At 50.8% G+C, this 16201-nt stretch overlaps 8 protein-coding genes across 8 annotated transcripts; 5 read left to right on the forward strand and 3 right to left on the reverse strand.

Annotated features, from left to right (window-relative positions):
* Positions 1 to 1663: 1663 nt before the first annotated feature.
* On the forward strand, positions 1664 to 2154 carry AtWU_07983 (putative quinol monooxygenase; the record flags this gene model as incomplete). Its single annotated transcript, XM_035503092.1, has 3 exons — positions 1664 to 1848; positions 1921 to 1948; positions 2011 to 2154. 3 exons carry the CDS (start codon positions 1664 to 1666, stop codon positions 2152 to 2154), a joined length of 357 nt encoding a protein of 118 aa, XP_035358985.1.
* Positions 2155 to 2502: 348 nt separating this feature from the next.
* On the reverse strand, positions 2503 to 4806 carry AtWU_07984 (putative salicylate hydroxylase; the record flags this gene model as incomplete). Its single annotated transcript, XM_035503093.1, has 5 exons — positions 2503 to 3437; positions 3485 to 4319; positions 4369 to 4443; positions 4498 to 4623; positions 4690 to 4806. 5 exons carry the CDS (start codon positions 4804 to 4806, stop codon positions 2503 to 2505), a joined length of 2088 nt encoding a protein of 695 aa, XP_035358986.1.
* A 420-nt stretch (positions 4807 to 5226) lies between these two features.
* AtWU_07985 (CocE/NonD family hydrolase) lies at positions 5227 to 7078 on the forward strand (the record flags this gene model as incomplete). The annotated part of the gene is made up of 2 exons (XM_035503094.1): positions 5227 to 6914; positions 6964 to 7078. 2 exons carry the CDS (start codon positions 5227 to 5229, stop codon positions 7076 to 7078), a joined length of 1803 nt encoding a protein of 600 aa, XP_035358987.1.
* Positions 7079 to 7355: 277 nt separating this feature from the next.
* On the forward strand, positions 7356 to 7919 carry AtWU_07986 (cupin domain-containing protein; the record flags this gene model as incomplete). Its single annotated transcript, XM_035503095.1, has 1 exon — positions 7356 to 7919. The coding sequence occupies one exon, from the start codon at positions 7356 to 7358 to the stop codon at positions 7917 to 7919; it is 564 nt and encodes a 187-aa protein (XP_035358988.1).
* A 380-nt stretch (positions 7920 to 8299) lies between these two features.
* Positions 8300 to 8731, reverse strand: AtWU_07987 (FAD binding domain family protein; the record flags this gene model as incomplete). Its single annotated transcript, XM_035503096.1, has 2 exons — positions 8300 to 8380; positions 8432 to 8731. 2 exons carry the CDS (start codon positions 8729 to 8731, stop codon positions 8300 to 8302), a joined length of 381 nt encoding a protein of 126 aa, XP_035358989.1.
* Positions 8732 to 9143: 412 nt separating this feature from the next.
* AtWU_07988 (aldehyde dehydrogenase PutA) lies at positions 9144 to 10810 on the forward strand (the record flags this gene model as incomplete). The annotated part of the gene is made up of 5 exons (XM_035503097.1): positions 9144 to 9545; positions 9594 to 10105; positions 10153 to 10245; positions 10307 to 10422; positions 10476 to 10810. 5 exons carry the CDS (start codon positions 9144 to 9146, stop codon positions 10808 to 10810), a joined length of 1458 nt encoding a protein of 485 aa, XP_035358990.1.
* A 229-nt stretch (positions 10811 to 11039) lies between these two features.
* Positions 11040 to 12135, reverse strand: AtWU_07989 (DODA-type extradiol aromatic ring-opening family dioxygenase; the record flags this gene model as incomplete). The annotated part of the gene is made up of 3 exons (XM_035503098.1): positions 11040 to 11774; positions 11902 to 12032; positions 12105 to 12135. The coding sequence occupies 3 exons, from the start codon at positions 12133 to 12135 to the stop codon at positions 11040 to 11042; spliced, it is 897 nt and encodes a 298-aa protein (XP_035358991.1).
* A 733-nt stretch (positions 12136 to 12868) lies between these two features.
* AtWU_07990 (putative C6 and C2H2 transcription factor RegA-like) lies at positions 12869 to 15920 on the forward strand (the record flags this gene model as incomplete). The annotated part of the gene is made up of 8 exons (XM_035503099.1): positions 12869 to 13010; positions 13065 to 13119; positions 13182 to 13414; positions 13464 to 13667; positions 13727 to 14499; positions 14548 to 14682; positions 14730 to 14854; positions 14900 to 15920. 8 exons carry the CDS (start codon positions 12869 to 12871, stop codon positions 15918 to 15920), a joined length of 2688 nt encoding a protein of 895 aa, XP_035358992.1.
* Positions 15921 to 16201: the final 281 nt, after the last annotated feature.

A 16201-nucleotide genomic window follows, 5' to 3' on the forward strand; every position in this document is an offset into this window, starting at 1 on the left:
TACTGCTGGGTACAATACGAGACTAGTGGCCCCAAGGCTCGAAGTCATTCCGGGATTAGGCCCATGAACCCATCCTTGCGACGGTGACATCAGGCAGACAAGGTCTGCACGCTGCGAGCTATTGCAGAGAGCGCCTCAGTGCTCGAATCACTGACTTTAGTTTCTATGCAGTTCATGCGTATATTGCATACTGTACTTCAATCGAGCGGCTTTGTTGTGAGGCCATAGGTGCCACCAACACAATTTACAACACCTTGCCAAGAGGTATAGTCATGACCGGGACATACGTATCGTTCCGGATGATCCATAGACTAAGTGGTCCACTATATTGCTAGTGAGATGGCCGGGCCTTTCATCTATCAAGACTACAACTTGTGCAATTTAGTGCTTAGCATAGCGGACAGCGCCACAGTGGTAGTGCACAGTTCTGCCTGAGTCGAATAGATACTTGGTTCATGCTAATTGGCTGATGCACTTTCCTGACGTGAGTATGGGTGTTGTCAAGCTGCTAGGTACAGTTACTTGATCGTGCTTGCTTCTGAGACCTAGGACATGGGACATGAAGTTTCAGATCATGGGCAACTGAGCTTGGTTTCATACATGCTAAAAGTAGTGTGTTACATAGCTACGATGGTAGTAGTCTCATATGGTTCAGTGCGTAAATCAGCTCGTATGCTAACTACGAGTTAGGTAAGTAGGAAAGTATACGTATATGCGGGGTGACCCTGGGATATATTAACACACAAAATCAATAATATATGAGAAAAGTCTATTAGTACTAGTACTGTCATCATCTGGTCCCTAGAACAAGCTTCTCATCAACATCGCTCACCTCATCCTGAATTCTATGAGCATCTGGGGTTAAACAAAATACAGAGACAGTCGGACGATCGATGCCAAAAGTAATAATTCTGTCGATCAAGGCCCACTGATACTTAGACTGATTACGCATACACAGTATCCTTCGCGGACGAAATATAGTGTCCAGGAAAGTAGTATCCGATTATCATAAGCTGATCCAGTTGGACACTTTGTCATCACGAACCTCCAGACGAGGTAATATTGAAGCCTTATTCGTTTATGCTAACATAACTACATATCTAGGTTAATACGATATATCCTCGTCATGGCTAGCTCTTGCCTATGACTGAAGACATTGTTGTGTCCGGCAGTGATGGCACTTGCTGTTATATGCAGTCAACAATATCCTCGTTAGTAATCTGGCTTCATTTGAGCTCACGTGCACCATTTAACTAACAGGCGTCGCCTCTTTCCAGAAATGGCCCGATACTGAGGATCTCAAGGGTACCAAAGAAGCTTCATATAATCCATCTAATCTCATCGGTTCCGCATTGAGGTCACCAATGTCCAGTCACAATACGGCTGGGCTGTTCAGCCTCGACACGGCTTATCAAAGATAGCCACTGGGAAGCACCAAGTATCAAACCCTGTCAATTCAGTGCTAAGTGGTTAGTGCTTACAGTTAGCCGCTTATGGTAGATGCTAACTAACCTCCGATAACCCCGCCACCCCCCCTTCTCAACGGTCTACAAAGGACTTGTTCTGCTATCTATTGCCATCATCACATCTCCAAATCAGCCCACCAATTACACATAGCTCCCTGCCTTCGGAAGAAGCTGGCGATAAACCAGATAATTTCGCCATGTCCGACTCATCTGAATCCATCTCTCTGCAAGTAACAGTCCATCTAAAACCCGAGGACGTGCCGAAGTTCTGGGCCGCTTTCGAACCCGCCTACAAGGCTGTCACTGCTGAGCCCGAATGTACTTTCTTCGAATTATACCAGTCGCTTGATTCCCCGGGAACTATCTCCTGGGTAGAGAATTGGTCTGTCCCGTTCCATTTCTGGCTGCTGGTTGTTTGTCCATGATTTGATGCTAACCTACCATCTGTATACAGGTCCGCGTCAAAAGAATGGCTTATGGGGGTAGGTCTCACCCTTGTCTAAGCATTGGTGACCAGGAGCTGAACTGACTGGTTCTCAAATAGGTCCAATTGGTGAAGCCGTATTATCATGATTACTTCGCTGCAACGGAGCCATTGTTCATAAAGCCTAGAGAGGCTAAGTTGCTGAAGAGAGTGGGGACGCCGTTTACGATGGTGAAGAAGACGAATGGAGGGTTGGTGGACTAGATTCGAGGTTCAGGCAGCTGGAATGAGCGATAACCCAGAGCATTCTCGGCACTGAATGAGACATGAAAACATACGTACTCAAGTTATATACGCTTATTCCTAGCTGACCCTGTTCCATAAAATATGGAGCTCGAAAGTAATCGCAGCAGTTGAACGCTAGCTTGTACTTGTAGTCATAGTTCACGGTATAGGACACAAAACTGGCATCACATGATCCCAAGCCAGGTCACATCGTTCAAAACAGGTATATTGATCTACTCTGGATCTGCTATCAAAACATGCAGGTACAGCAATGCTGACAAATATGACTCCGACCAGCCGTACCTTCCTTTTAACGCGACTCAGGCCTTACTCGATACGTCTCGCGCATGACACATCTGCTACCCCCTCACCTTCAACCACCTTGGCCGAAACAATCTCATCCACAGGAATTTCAGCCAGCCGTGAAATGACATGATGCAGCGTTGGCAATGCTTCCCAGCTGAGTGCATCAATCTCAAAACGGGCGTTCTTGGTCGTCCGGAGCCGAGTGATTCTCGATGGAATGTTCTTCTGCTCCTCCTCTTGTGGCACAAGCACGGGGTATTCAGCCTCAGGCTGTCCCTTGTTTGCACGTCCAACTTGCGGCATGTAGCGGTAGATCAAGTCACCCTTACCAATGTTCTGAGGAGGGTTCATGCTGAAGTCTTGGTCTTCCAGGTCTTCTAAGTGGAAGTGACCCCATACAGCGCCTTCCCAGCTAGTCGTGAGATGGTAGGAATTGGTCCGCTCGTGTGCTTCGATGGCAGTGTACAGCTTGGGCATGCCGAGCTCTTCGCGACCACTCACGATCGGATCAGTCAGACTTTCGAAGAGAATGGGCAGGTACAGTCCTTTGACTACTTCGCCGTCTGTTTTCTTATACTGCACGCCCTCGATGTAAAGGCCTAGGTGACGGTAGCCGCCGCCGCCGAGCCAGTCCATGCCGTGAAGTCTTGTTTGCGAGAAGCTGGCGTAGGCCACAGTGCTTGGGTCTGTGAAGGAATACCTCTCATTGGGAAGTAGGTTTTGCAGCAGCGTCCGACTGGTTCTGAATCGGATTGACGCCGTCTGGAATGTTGACTTGAGTGACTTCTGGACGCGGTTCCTGCCCCACCAGTCTTGTCTGGGGCCGGGCATGGGGCCGAAGACAATGGGCTGTCGCCAGTATTTGGCCGGGAGTTTGCTCCAGAGGTGCTTACGCAGCACCTGCGTGGAGTGGTCGAATTCGTCATGGCCGTAGATATAGTCGGTCATTGCTTCCACTGTGGAATGTTAGCTATGTAAGATAGACCCATGTGCTGATACTGACTTGTCTCCATTGACTGCGGCTTGGAAGACTCTCGTGTCATCTGCTGCACAGTGCTGGCTCGCGTGTGACGAGCCTTCTCATACAGCTTCAACCGTTCTGGTATCTCCTCGCGGGTCACATCGCGGGACAGCATGACAGCCAGGGAAACACCATCCTCAATGGCCATCGCTCCTCCGGATGCACGATATGGCAAGAATGGATGTACCGCATCTCCGATGACTGCAAGTTGGTCATCGACCCAGGTGGGAAGAGTTTCCATGTCCAACAAAGGCCACACCCTCAAGGTGTAAGGATCAGCCTTGGCTAGCATCTTGATAACCTGGGGATTGAAATCCTTGAAAACTTCAAGAAGCGCCTCCTTGCTAGCTTCTTGGTTCCAATCAGAGGATGTGTTGATGGTGCTCATTGTGTCGGGGTGGATGCAGACAAAGTTCAGCAACTCATTGTTGGCACAAGGGTATATGACCACACGCTTTTCATCAGAATCCCACATGTCCACTGAACTGTACACCTCAGCAAGTGAACGGGTCTCGGGATCTTCCAGGGCATCTTGGCGCTTTATAAGGAAGCGGAATGCGTTCTTGCCAGAGCTGAAAGGTTTAATGTCCTTCGCGAAAGGCAATTTCGATCTTGCAAGGGAGTGGACACCGTCTGCTCCTATAACGACGTCACCCTTGAAAGTTCCTCCGTTTTCAAGAGTCACCGTGGCATTCTTTGGGTCAATATCTACAATCTTGCTCGAAGTGTGCAGCTGAGCTGGTATACCGGGCCCAGGAGCCTGAGAGGCAACTTTCAGAGCTTCGTGCAGATGGGCTCGGTGAACAAGTGTCCATTTCTATCAAGCGTTATGACGATTGGATGCCAAGCAGGAGAAGTCTACTTACGTGTCTCCACTTGTCTGCATGCGCTTTGTTGTCGATTATACCCAGAGGCTCTCCACCAGGAGTGTATATGCGTAACTGGCAAGGTCAGAGATGATCTTTCGGTTAGCGAGCAAGCATGGCAGCGGGTACCTGCTCAGTTTCTACAGCCCCAAATTTGGTGCCGTCGATCCCCAATCTAAGCAACGCAGAGTTTGCATTGGGCGTAAGATGAATCGCTGCCCCGATTTCGTTTGCAAAGCGGGAGCGTTCGAACAACTGCGTCCAAGTTTTAGTCTAAACTTATTGTCTTCACCCTAACGTTCGGATGCAAGAGTAACTGACCTCAACACGGTGGCCTTGTTGCCTTAGAGCGATGGCAGTGGCCAGACCTCCAATACCAGCACCGGCAATAAGAATGTGAAGGCCTCCTTGGGCTGTGCGTGGGTCAATGCTCCCCATTGTTGCAGATAGGGCAGTGTATCACGTTTGGCTAAAGGTTGCAGACTGGGGACACACTGGTTATTTCGCCACTTAAGAGCGGAGTGTTGCCATGACATACTACACAATTATATCTTTCAAGACGACCCCATGATTTCATTCACCCCCACAAATTGCCAGGATGAGTCATGTGTGTCCACCGTTAATGCCGGACGGATTTTGGGGTCTGGAGTCGTGATCTCAATCCTCGGCTCAACAACTTCGGCTCCACGTTCGGGGGCGGATGCAAGGGAACCGTTGAAATGGCGCAAAACACCGTGAGGGGTAGATAACGTCGACCTATTTATCACACCGATTTTGAGTGCATTTGTTACACATTGTTTTTGCTTCCTAGCTATTGATCCTCTATTTTTTTTTGGGTGAGGTACAGTAACAACCATCATGCCGAATCCCATCCGCGAAGACATTACTACCCGGGATGATACATCCTTCCCCTACATCTTCGAGCAAAATGTCACCATTGCTTTGAAGGATAAATCGGGTCTTGTCCGATGCAACGTCTACCGGCCCAAGGAGCTGGAAAAGGCCCCCGTGCTAGTCACTTACGGCCCCTACGGCAAAGATATTCCGTACTCGGACTTCCATCCGAAGTCATACAGCGAAGTCAACCCTGAGCATCACTCTGCCCATTCAGCCTGGGAGACTCCCGACCCTGCCTTCTGGACTAAGCATGGCTATGCTGTTGTTCGGGCGGATGAGCGAGGCACTGGCCAATCCCGCGGAAAGCTGGACACCATGTCCCGTGAAACAAGCGAGGCTTTCTTTGATGTGGTCGAATGGGCAGCTGAACAGCCATGGTCCACTGGTAAAGTAGGACTGCTCGGAATCAGTTACTATGCTGGAAGTCAATGGAGAGTCAGTGCCCGGCAACCCAAGGGTCTGTCGTGTATTATCCCGTGGGAGGGCATGTCCGACTACTACCGTGATCGCTGTCGCCACGGAGGCATCCTTTCGAATGCCTTCATCAAATTCTGGTGGGACCGGCAGGTCGTCTCTAACCAGTACGGTCGGCCTGGTCGTGCTGCCCGTAACTGGGGTCCCGATACCATCGAGGGTGATCTTCCTGAGGAGGAATTGGAAGCGAACCGTCAGGACCAGACAATCGACAACGTCAACAACCGATTCCGCGATGATATATACTATGCTAGTAAGGAGTACACTATGTCCGACATTCAGGTGCCTCTTCTGTCCGTGGCCAACTGGGGTGGCATTCTGCTGCACTTGCGGGGTAATGTGGAGGGCTGGACCCAAGCAGGCAGCAAGTTGAAGTATCTGCGCTTCATCACCGGTCGCCATGACCTGCCTTTCTACTATTCGGAAGAAGTGGAAGTCCAGCGCAGCTTCTTAGATGCCTTCCTCAAGGGCGAGGATCGCGAGGGATGGTCCACTGGAACAGCCCCGAAGGTTGATCTGGTTCTCCGCAAAGGAGACGTCGGATTCAACAATGCTGAAGCGGAGAAGCAATTCCCTCGCCGTACTGAAAATGAATGGCCCATCGCGCGTACGCAATACACGCGATACTATCTGACCTCCAAGCAAGAGCTGGTTACCACAGCTCCGCAAGAGCGCCCGGTCAAGATCACCTACCCTGCTCTTGGCAATTTAGAGAACCCGCAGCTGGTGCAGTTCACCACTCCGCCATTTGAGAGCGAAACAGAAATCACCGGACACATTGTCGCGCATCTCAATGTGTCGATGAGCCCCCAGCCAGGCTCTCCCACTCCGCAAGATATCGATCTTTTCGTCACGCTGCGGTACATCTCGCCCGAGGGCAAGGAGGTGTTCTATACCGGCACGGCTGGAGACCCAGTGCCTCTCTGCAAGGGTTGGCAGCGTGTCAGTCTGCGCAAGACGGACCCTGAGCATCCTCGCCACCGTCCCTGGCTCCCTCATCGCAACTACTACTCCACGGACGTGCTCCCGGTCATTCCGGGCGAGGTCTACCCGGTCGATGTGGAGGTGTGGCCGACCAACGTAGTAGTCGAGAAGGGAGGAAAGATCATCCTGGAGGTCGCATCTGGCGATACACAAGGAAGTGGAATATTCCAGCACAATTCTCCTGTAGACCGGTAAGTTTCTCCCAGCTTGTACTAACGACCACGTTGCTGACAGAGACAGATCCCCGGAGCGATTCCACGGGCTCAACCATATCAACTTCGGCCACGGAGATAACTATGTCACTTTGCCGATTATTCCCCCACGGGGCTGGTTGGAGGAACTCCGCAGGAAGTAGATCATAACTTAGATGAGATAATTAGGAATTGAATTTCATTCTGTAATGCAAGAGCCGAATAACCGGTAGGAACCACCATCTGAACTCCATCGGGATGTGGTCCCGATGCATCCTCGTCCGTATACTATAGTTATAGACACAGCATTATATAGCAAACAGCATCCCGTCCAAAGCAGTATACCAACCTCAAACCAAACAAAGAACTCCTCATTACATTCCAATTAAACATCCTACACCACAATCACCACCCAATTACCTCCAAACCAACACCGCCAAAATGACCAACACCAAAAACATCCGCCCCCTCTCCCGCTACATAACCACCCACGACCCCACCACCAACAAAGCCATCTTCTCCACCACCCTCTCAGAAACCATGCCGGTGCAACAAATCCAAGACTCCGCCAACGCCCAATTCTCCCTCGCCTACACCACCGATTCCTTCCCCGCAAATCTCACCGACGAGGCCGACATCCCCGCCTACGCCTCCTACCTGACCAACCCCCCGGGAATCACCATCTCCACGGGCTCGGTGTGTCGCATTGTGGATATGCCGCCGCATGCGCTGAGTCCGATGCATCGCACGGTGTCGGTGGATTATGGGGTTGTGTTGGAGGGGGAGGTTGAGTTGGTCTTGGACTCGGGGGAGACGAGGTTGTTGAAGAGAGGGGATGTGGCGGTGCAGAGAGGTACGAATCATGCTTGGAGGAATGTTACTCCTGATGGGGAGAATGGGGAGGGGAGCTGGGCTAGGATGTTGTATGTGTTGTTGCCTGCGAAGGGGTTGGGGGAGGGGTTGAAGGAGGATTTGGGCGGGATTCAGGTTAGAGATAGTACTTAGACTTCTCTTTTTCTAGGGTTGTGGGGTGGATGAGGGGTGAGATGGGTGGTGGGTTGGTGGTTGATATACGGTGTATTTAGAGTGCTGGATGGAATGGAAGGGTGTCTATAGTTGTCATGCAGATATATAAGAGGTTGAGAGTCTAGATACATTAAGAGATCTGTGAGCGATACATTCCTCTTGGATGTTCAGGTTATTGATCTTTTATCGCAAATTAAATGCTGATCTGGTACTATACCATTACTATTCACGTGGCACATTTGCTATAGGGTCATTCGTAGCATATAAGATATTGATATAGCGTATAGGTAGTACAATAGATTTGGTATATCTTGACAGAACGCATAAATGAATTTAAATCAGACATAAACTATACTAAATCACCACTCTCCTCCAACTTCATAATGGAAGATCTTATCGTTAATCCTTCCCCCAGTAAAGCGCCAGAGACGCGCAACAGACTGCACATATATCAGAATTATCCAATTTGAAGATTTAGCATAGATACTCACCGCATTCAACCACACCCCATGCAACATGGTTTGGATAAACATATACTCCACGGGACTCGTCCCAGCCGATCGCTCTTCGTAGCTCAAGTTCCGATCCACAGGTCGATATGAAGGGATACGTCTATAGTGCGAAGGCCAGTCCGCAGGCTGGGATACAGGGACAGCATCACGAGGAACCCGGGGCTGAGGCTGGGTCTCTGAGCCGGTATGGTGGATCTCGTAGTCGGAGAGGATAGAGAGCGTGCTGGCGTCAACAGCCCTAGATGTAGTTGTAGTAGTAGTTGTAGTTGTAGACGACATGATGGAGATAATATCTTGAGTGTGTAACAAGCACTTTAGCAGACAATAACAGCAAGTTAGAACAGATGATGTTCCTCTTGACTAGCGGTGGATAGTGCACCGAACTGACATGCATAACAAAAGGGATGTGCTGTCCATCCCATCCATCCCTTGCTTCCTCCACATCCCGAACGCCCAGACTCAACCCAACGCCTCCCTCCATCTTTCCCCCATATTTCCCCCGCACACTCTTCCACTGTCCGCATGATCGGATCACTGACTGGGGCTATATTGCCGAGGAACAGTGTGTTGTCCACATCGCGTGTTTGACTTGTGTGACGTGATTTCGGCTTAACCCCTGCTACTATATCCATCTACATTCCAGACCTTGGTGTAACGGAGTGCCACCAAGCACGCTTACTACCAACGCACAATGGTCGCAACACAACCTTTCCAGCGCATTGTCGCTGCTGAGATAGACGGTCGTTGTTTGAATATCAGATACCGTCAGAATCAATTTCATCGTCTACAGTCCAGACTTGTACAGAATATCGAGCAGATCAAGGATGCGATCGCTGCCGATTCGGGAAATTCGTCGGAGGAGGTTCGCGCCGAGATCTGCCTTGCCTTTAAGGAGATTCGCACTCATTATGCTTCGCTGGACTTGAAGAAAGACCTGGAGGAGGAGTATCGCGTTGCCAATGGCAAGGATAATTATGATGGGAAGCGCGGTGCCGGAATCGTCTATATTGTTCCTTCTTCGCATACTATGTTTTTCTCTGTTGTCGCGGCGCTGAGTGCTGCCATTGCGGCCGGGAACTGTGTGATTCTTGAGGTGGGCTCAACACCATCCACTTATTTGGCTTGATGCTAATTTTAACAGTTAACGAAAACCACCATGGCTGTACCGGGTGTGCTCAAGAAGATCCTGCCTCAGACCCTGGACGCAGATACATTCGCTATCAGCGAGGAGAGACCAGACACTGCATTCCTTAACAAAACACATATCATTGCACAAAGTGACTCTATTACTCCTTCTTCCAACAGCCTTTCTTCTCCCACTTCAGCCAGAACCGTCGCCATCGTCGACCGCACAGCCAACATCTCCGCTGCAGCGGATGCGCTGGTGTCCGCGCGATTCGCTTTCGGCGGTCGCTCCACTTACTCGCCTGACGTTGTACTCGTACAGGAGTTCGCTATGAAGGAGTTCGTGGAAGCTATCATCCAGCGATCATCGAAGTATCTAGCCGGTCAAAATGGAGACGCTCGTCAGACGGCCGTCAATCCGCGACGATCGAGCTCGGGCGCTTCGTTGCTTGATGCGGCGTATAAAGACGCCAGCGCACGGGTGATAGTATCTGGTTCCGAATGGGGTGTAGTTGAAGTGCACGACCGGTAAGCTCTATACCCCCATCCATTGAAGTAGCATGCTGACAGTTTAGAAAATCATCTCTTCTGCAGAAGAAGGTATCCGAGAAGGTGCTCGTCCTGCATCCGGTGACTAGTCTTGACGATGCTATTGATTTGAGCACATCGTATGTCTTTACCCACTTACCCAGCCTTTTTACAATCAACCCAAAGCTCACCGAAATTCAGCATGGGAACCCTAGCAGCAACATACGCCTTCTCTGCCCCAGCAGCAGCCAAATACCTAACCCAATTCATCGACTCCTACACCTCTTATATCAACCACGTTCCCGTCGACATGCTCAGTAAGTTTCCCAATCCCTTCCCAGCCCTCTACAGGAATCACTAACAAGACCAGTCGGCCCCGCATACCCCATCAACCAAAAACCCTCACGCGAAACCCGCTATTCAGTCTCATCCCTGCAGGTCCCGCGACCCCAGTTCGTAACGGAGACCAGCAACACCGCTCTGGTTCGAGACATAGTGAGCAGCTACGCATCCAAGTCCAACGACGCATTGCGTGAGGCTTTGGTGCCACTGCCGGCTATCGGGCAGCGCAGTGGCAAGGCAATTGGGTTCTTTGAGCAGGGGATTATCACTGGTGGGGTGATTACGCTGTTTACGTTTGTGGCGAGTATCTCGACGATGGGAATCTATGGGTATGCGGCTGTGAGGAGGTGGAGGGGGTTATGAGTGGTGTATTTTATTTTATTTATCTTTCTTTTGGAGTAAATTTGGTATGGATGTGAACTTATGTTGTGAGATTGGGGTATAGTTTGTATTTGTGAAATAGTACATGGTTGGTATCTTCTTGGTTGGTCAAGAATGAACGTGATCCTCCGTCTGTGCAAAGCTTAGACATCCGAGTAGCTAATAACAAACTCATAATAATACAACTACTATACTATAATTCAACTAAGAATCAAGCAGCCACAAGCTTCTGCTCTGGCCACCTCCCAAAGGTAAACTGCAAATTAGCCATATTACACAACTCCCAAGTCTCCGCGCCCAAGACCCCGTGACAGCCCTCATCCTCTGCATCCCCCGCTGCCCCCGCCACAAAAGCCGCCGGCACGAAATGATCGTCTGTGCCGTGCGCGTCGCGAAATTGTGGATGCTTCATGAGCCTAGTTACCGCCCGCTGCAGCTGCAATCCCGAAGTCTTCGTCATCACATCCTCCAGGGATTGCTTGAACTCCAGTGCCCATTCCTCCGGGGGGATCTCCTGGGCTAGGGAATCGCGATGTTTGACCATGGGTCCCCATCGATTGCGGTAGAGATTATGGACTGACCCTCCTGTGCCGATGAGGAGGTAGTTCTCCTTTCGGAGTTGGCGCAGCGTCTTGCCTATTTTCAGATGGTAGTGCGGATCGTATCGCGCGTTACTGGATACCACTGTTACCGGAGGGGGATTCCCCTCTGGGAACATCTTTTGGATAATGGTGAACACGTCTACTATCCAGTTGTAGTTGGGGTTGCCGGATACATTGAACCCTTCTGCTTGGAGGAGGTCGATGCATCGTTGTGCCGTGGCCAAGTCAGATGTCATTTGGTAGGTCTTGTAGTCGTTGCTCGGGACGATACCTATGGGGCTGATCTGGGGAGCGGGGTTCGTGGCCACTTCGATGCCGTCTCCTAGTGTTGCCCAGTGGGAGCTCTGGTTTGGTCATCATTGGGTGTTAGTTAGTTAGTGTCCGTGGGGTGGGTGTCTTTTCCCCCATCTGGGTAGTGTAGAGTGACGGGTGGATCCGCGTGTTTATGATGATAGGAAATGGTAGACGCACCAGCATCACGATTCCTCTCACATTGTGTGCTCGTGCTTCATCGCCACATTTGCGCCAGTAGTTGGAGCATTCGGTCGTTTCGTATATCATCATCGGAGAGCCATGGGAGAACAAGTGGACCGGGGTGAGGCCTAGCTAGCGGCATGAGTGGATCTGCTATAGCTGCTGCCAACTGGGGTCCGGTCGGGGTTTTGCGGACATACCCATTTTGTGCCATCCGGCTTCGGCTTTCATTGTCCTGGTGGGGGTGATGGAACTTCCAACAACGGACTGGTGAGTAATAGGATCTGGACTAGTCTGGGCCTGTTAGTGTTGGTAGCTGGAGGAGATGGATCATCCAGGATGGAGACCCAGGAAGGGGCCTCGGTTAGGGTCCTCCACATCCCGAGCACGCTGTAAGGGTCCAAAGGCAATTGATAAGCCACCTCACTGGTCATCGCGAGGGACCATCCCTTTCACTTGCCCATCTGGCTGACCGGGAGACGCGTGCTCGTAAAACTCGTCTGCCTATACTAGCTGGTTGATCGCCGGTAGTATTCGGGTTGCATTCTTGCACATCCTGAATGATCCATATATGAGAAAAAAGAAACCCTGCACTTCCTCTGCCGCTTAGTCATGGCGCCATCCAGGGCTGGAGCCAACTCTATGGCGCAGTCCGAGCAGCAGAGTGGCCAGCCCCATCCTCGCCTCTCTGCGCAATACGTAGACACACTTCAATCTGGCTTAGTTCCCAGGGAAAAGATAGCCTGAATAATGAACTAGTCCCTACTATCCCTCTGAATATTCCCAATCATGGACCCCGTCCCCCGCATTTTGCCATCCCGGGCTTGACGCTTGGTGACTTCCCCACACTGTCCGTCATTCCAACTCACTTTCAGTCTACTTGACACTATTTCCTCTTTTTTATTTTTTCACCTCATCATCCCTTCCATCTCATCTCTAGTTTCACCAATGTATCGCCTCCATCATGCTCGATAAGTCCTCTCCATCATTCCCCGCGCAATCCCCATCACGACCACTCCCTAAAGCGCGCGATGGATATTTTCAATGTGGGTTCTGCAAAAAACACTACAATCGGGCAGATCATTTAATTCGACATGTCCGGTCGCGTATGTCGCTCTCTTGATGCCCACGTATCTCTTCTTTTCTAACTCTATGTGCAGACACCCGCGAGAAACCATATGTTTGCCATGTGTGTAATAAAGGCTTCGCCAGGCCGTACGTCCGTCCTCATCCGTCTCTGCCATCCTCTCTCTCTGGTTCTGACCGCTCCGCATCAGGGACTTGATGAAGCGACACGCTGCAGGTCATGACCATCCACGAGATGGCAAGCGCAAACGTCCCCCGTCCTATGCGAAGAGCGGTCGGGTCTCCCAGGCGTGCAAAGCATGCGCCACATCAAAGCTCAAATGCGACGAGGAAAAGCCTTGTCGGCGGTGTCGGGACAAAAAGCTTATTTGCGACTGGCACGACGCCGGATTCGATGAATTGACCCCGGGGTCTCCGATGCAAGGTTGGTTCATCTGGGAAAAGCCGGTCTATCCGATAACTGAGCGATTTAGGGTACGATGACCCTGATGGCCAAAGCCAGTATCCCGAGCCACCTCAACCGCATGCCGCGTTCTCGCCAACAATACCGCCAATGGGCGACTACCCAGCTACTATCGATAATCCTTCATTTACCACCCCTGACTTTGCTGTAAACAATTATTTGCCTGACCCGCCCGACCCCGCTCCTGAGAATCCTCCGTCGACCAACTATGGCGGTAAGTTCCGCCTATATCGTAATCGAAGTGCAGCGTGTGCTAATCGAGCTTCGCCGAAGCAATATCACCCGCGTTTGATCATGAAAGTGGTATCTTTAGTGTCGATGGAACCTTCTTCCCCGAGTTCATTCCCGATGCTCTCATCCCATCCTTATCCCGTCCGAACGAATTAGATCCACTGAATGCCATGAACCCTACGCCAGACTACCGCCATAACCTTCTTAATACCAACATGCAGTTTGATTTCGATCTGACTGAAGTCGACTTTGGCCTGATCGACTACTTCAATTCCCAGGGGCTATCACACCTTGCTCCACAGCCCCCCGATGCACCCAACGATCGGTCCGATGTGGATAGTAGGATCGCGCTTGGGGCTGAGGCCTACAAACGATCATCACTGTCGGCATGGAAACCTGCACAGCATGACCATGTCTTTGCTGACCAAGATAACCTATCAGTCCCAGTGGTTATGGATAGCCCAGGGTCCAGCATCAGAGGAGAGCGACAGATCCTACCTGAGAGGCTCGCCCCAGGTAGTCGCGATCTCATATTCGGAATGGTCTTACAGACGAGCGAGAAAGCCATGATTCCACGTATAATAAAGTCATTCCCGAGTACCGAGCTGTTAGATGGTCTCATACAAGACTATTTTGCCTACCAGAGCCAGAAGCTGGATCCATTCATTCATGGTCCGACGTTCTACCCCAATGAACAGAGCTCCGACATGCTCACAGCTCTTGCTGCCTCTGGTGCGGTCCGCTCCGCCATACCCACCATCCGTAAACTGGGCTACGCGTTGATGGAAGTTGCACGCCTACACATGTCGACTACGGTATGGTTGCCTTATATTATTAATCTGACAGATGCTGATGTTGGGCAGTTCGAGTCGGATAACCGCATCACACGCCATCTTCGGCCTTCGCAAACATTCGCAGTCGTCATTGACATTGGTTTATGGAGCGGCAATGGTCGAAGGACGGAAATAGCGGAAAGCTTCCAACAACCACTGGTGACGGTCAGTTCACACCTGCACTAGAAAGGATGTCGCTAATGATGGCTCAGATGCTTCGACGGGCATTACGTTTTCGCCGGACGATCTACACAACTATTGTGCCAAGTCCTGAGGACAACGAGGAAGAGCTGGAGAAGAAATGGCACGCTTGGATCGAGCAGGAATCTTTCAGAAGGTGAGACAACTTTTCATTGTCCTAGACTTAAATTGACACGTCCAGACTTGTCCATCATCTATTTTTACATGACGCTCAGTGTGCGATGATGCTGAATGTCAGTCCACTCATATCGTACGCTGAATTAGAGCTTCCGCTCCCATCCATCCGCGCACTATGGGACGCCAAGTCAGCAGCAGCATGGAGGGATACCTACCTAGACCTTGGATTACTTTCAACCGAGCGACAGCCGTCTTTAGTCGAGGCCATGCGGGACATGTCCCGATTACAAGGAGCTGTCGATATGCAGCTGGCCGGATGCATCCTCCTCCACGGCTTTTCGGCTATGGTGAACGAGTACCACCGGTTTAGCTTTATTTCCAAGGGCAATTCCAAACATTGGAATGCATTAGTGACCAACTCGCGACACCAAGAGCTAGCACAAGCCTTGCAGCACTTTCGCATGATCTGCTACGAATGGCCCAACTTCCCCATCCCCGAAGTCATCCTAATATACGAGATGATCTCAATGTTACTATACATGTCCCTAGAGGACCTCCAGCTATTCGCCGGAAAGGAAGACAAGAGCGAGGCAAGACGAGTCTACCACAGTGCACTCGAATGGATCAGCAGCATCGACTCACGACGAGCTGTATGGCATGCCGGCCAAGTCATCCGAGCAGCCAAAGCCATTCCGGCGGGGTCCGTGACCGGCTTCCTAGCGGTGGGAGTATACTACGCCAGCTTGGCCTTTTGGTCGTATAGCGTGGTGCTCAAAGCCAAGAACAATAAAATGGGGGGCTCAGAAAACCGCCCATTGGGTCCCCCTTCCACCATCCGCGGCCCAACGATCTACCTCGACGGAGACGAGACCACCGACGTGCAGAAATTCATCTCTCTCGGATGTGGCAGTCCGGCATTGCAGGGCCGACAAGGTCCTGCGTTTGTCTCTGATCCGGGACAGACTATGGACCTCACTCAGGAGCTTCTGCGGGCAGATGCTTCTCAGGATGCGCTTCCCCCGTTAGTTCAGGGGTTGTGCCAGTTGATGAATGGTCTGGGTAATGCTGCTAGATCTGGTACTTGAGAAGATTATGTGTAATAATGATGAATATGATGTACGATTGGCCCGGCTTGGTGGTGTGTTAGCTTTCAGTAGTATTAGTGGTCTACACGATCGGATATATCCTTGTATATGACATTTGACATATCCAGGGCCATAATTAGTCCCTACATCAAGCACGAGGCTTGGAATCAACGATCAGAAAGAAGAGAGAAATTTGGTGATTGAAGTTCTACTACTACTTAGCTTTTTACCAACAAAGCATGAGAGGACCTAATGATCGTCAGAGAGGTCACTAGTTGATA

Source organism: Aspergillus tubingensis (genome assembly GCF_013340325.1).
Source record: "Aspergillus tubingensis WU-2223L DNA, scaffold_8, whole genome shotgun sequence".
Classification (NCBI taxonomy): Eukaryota; Fungi; Ascomycota; class Eurotiomycetes; order Eurotiales; family Aspergillaceae; genus Aspergillus; species Aspergillus tubingensis.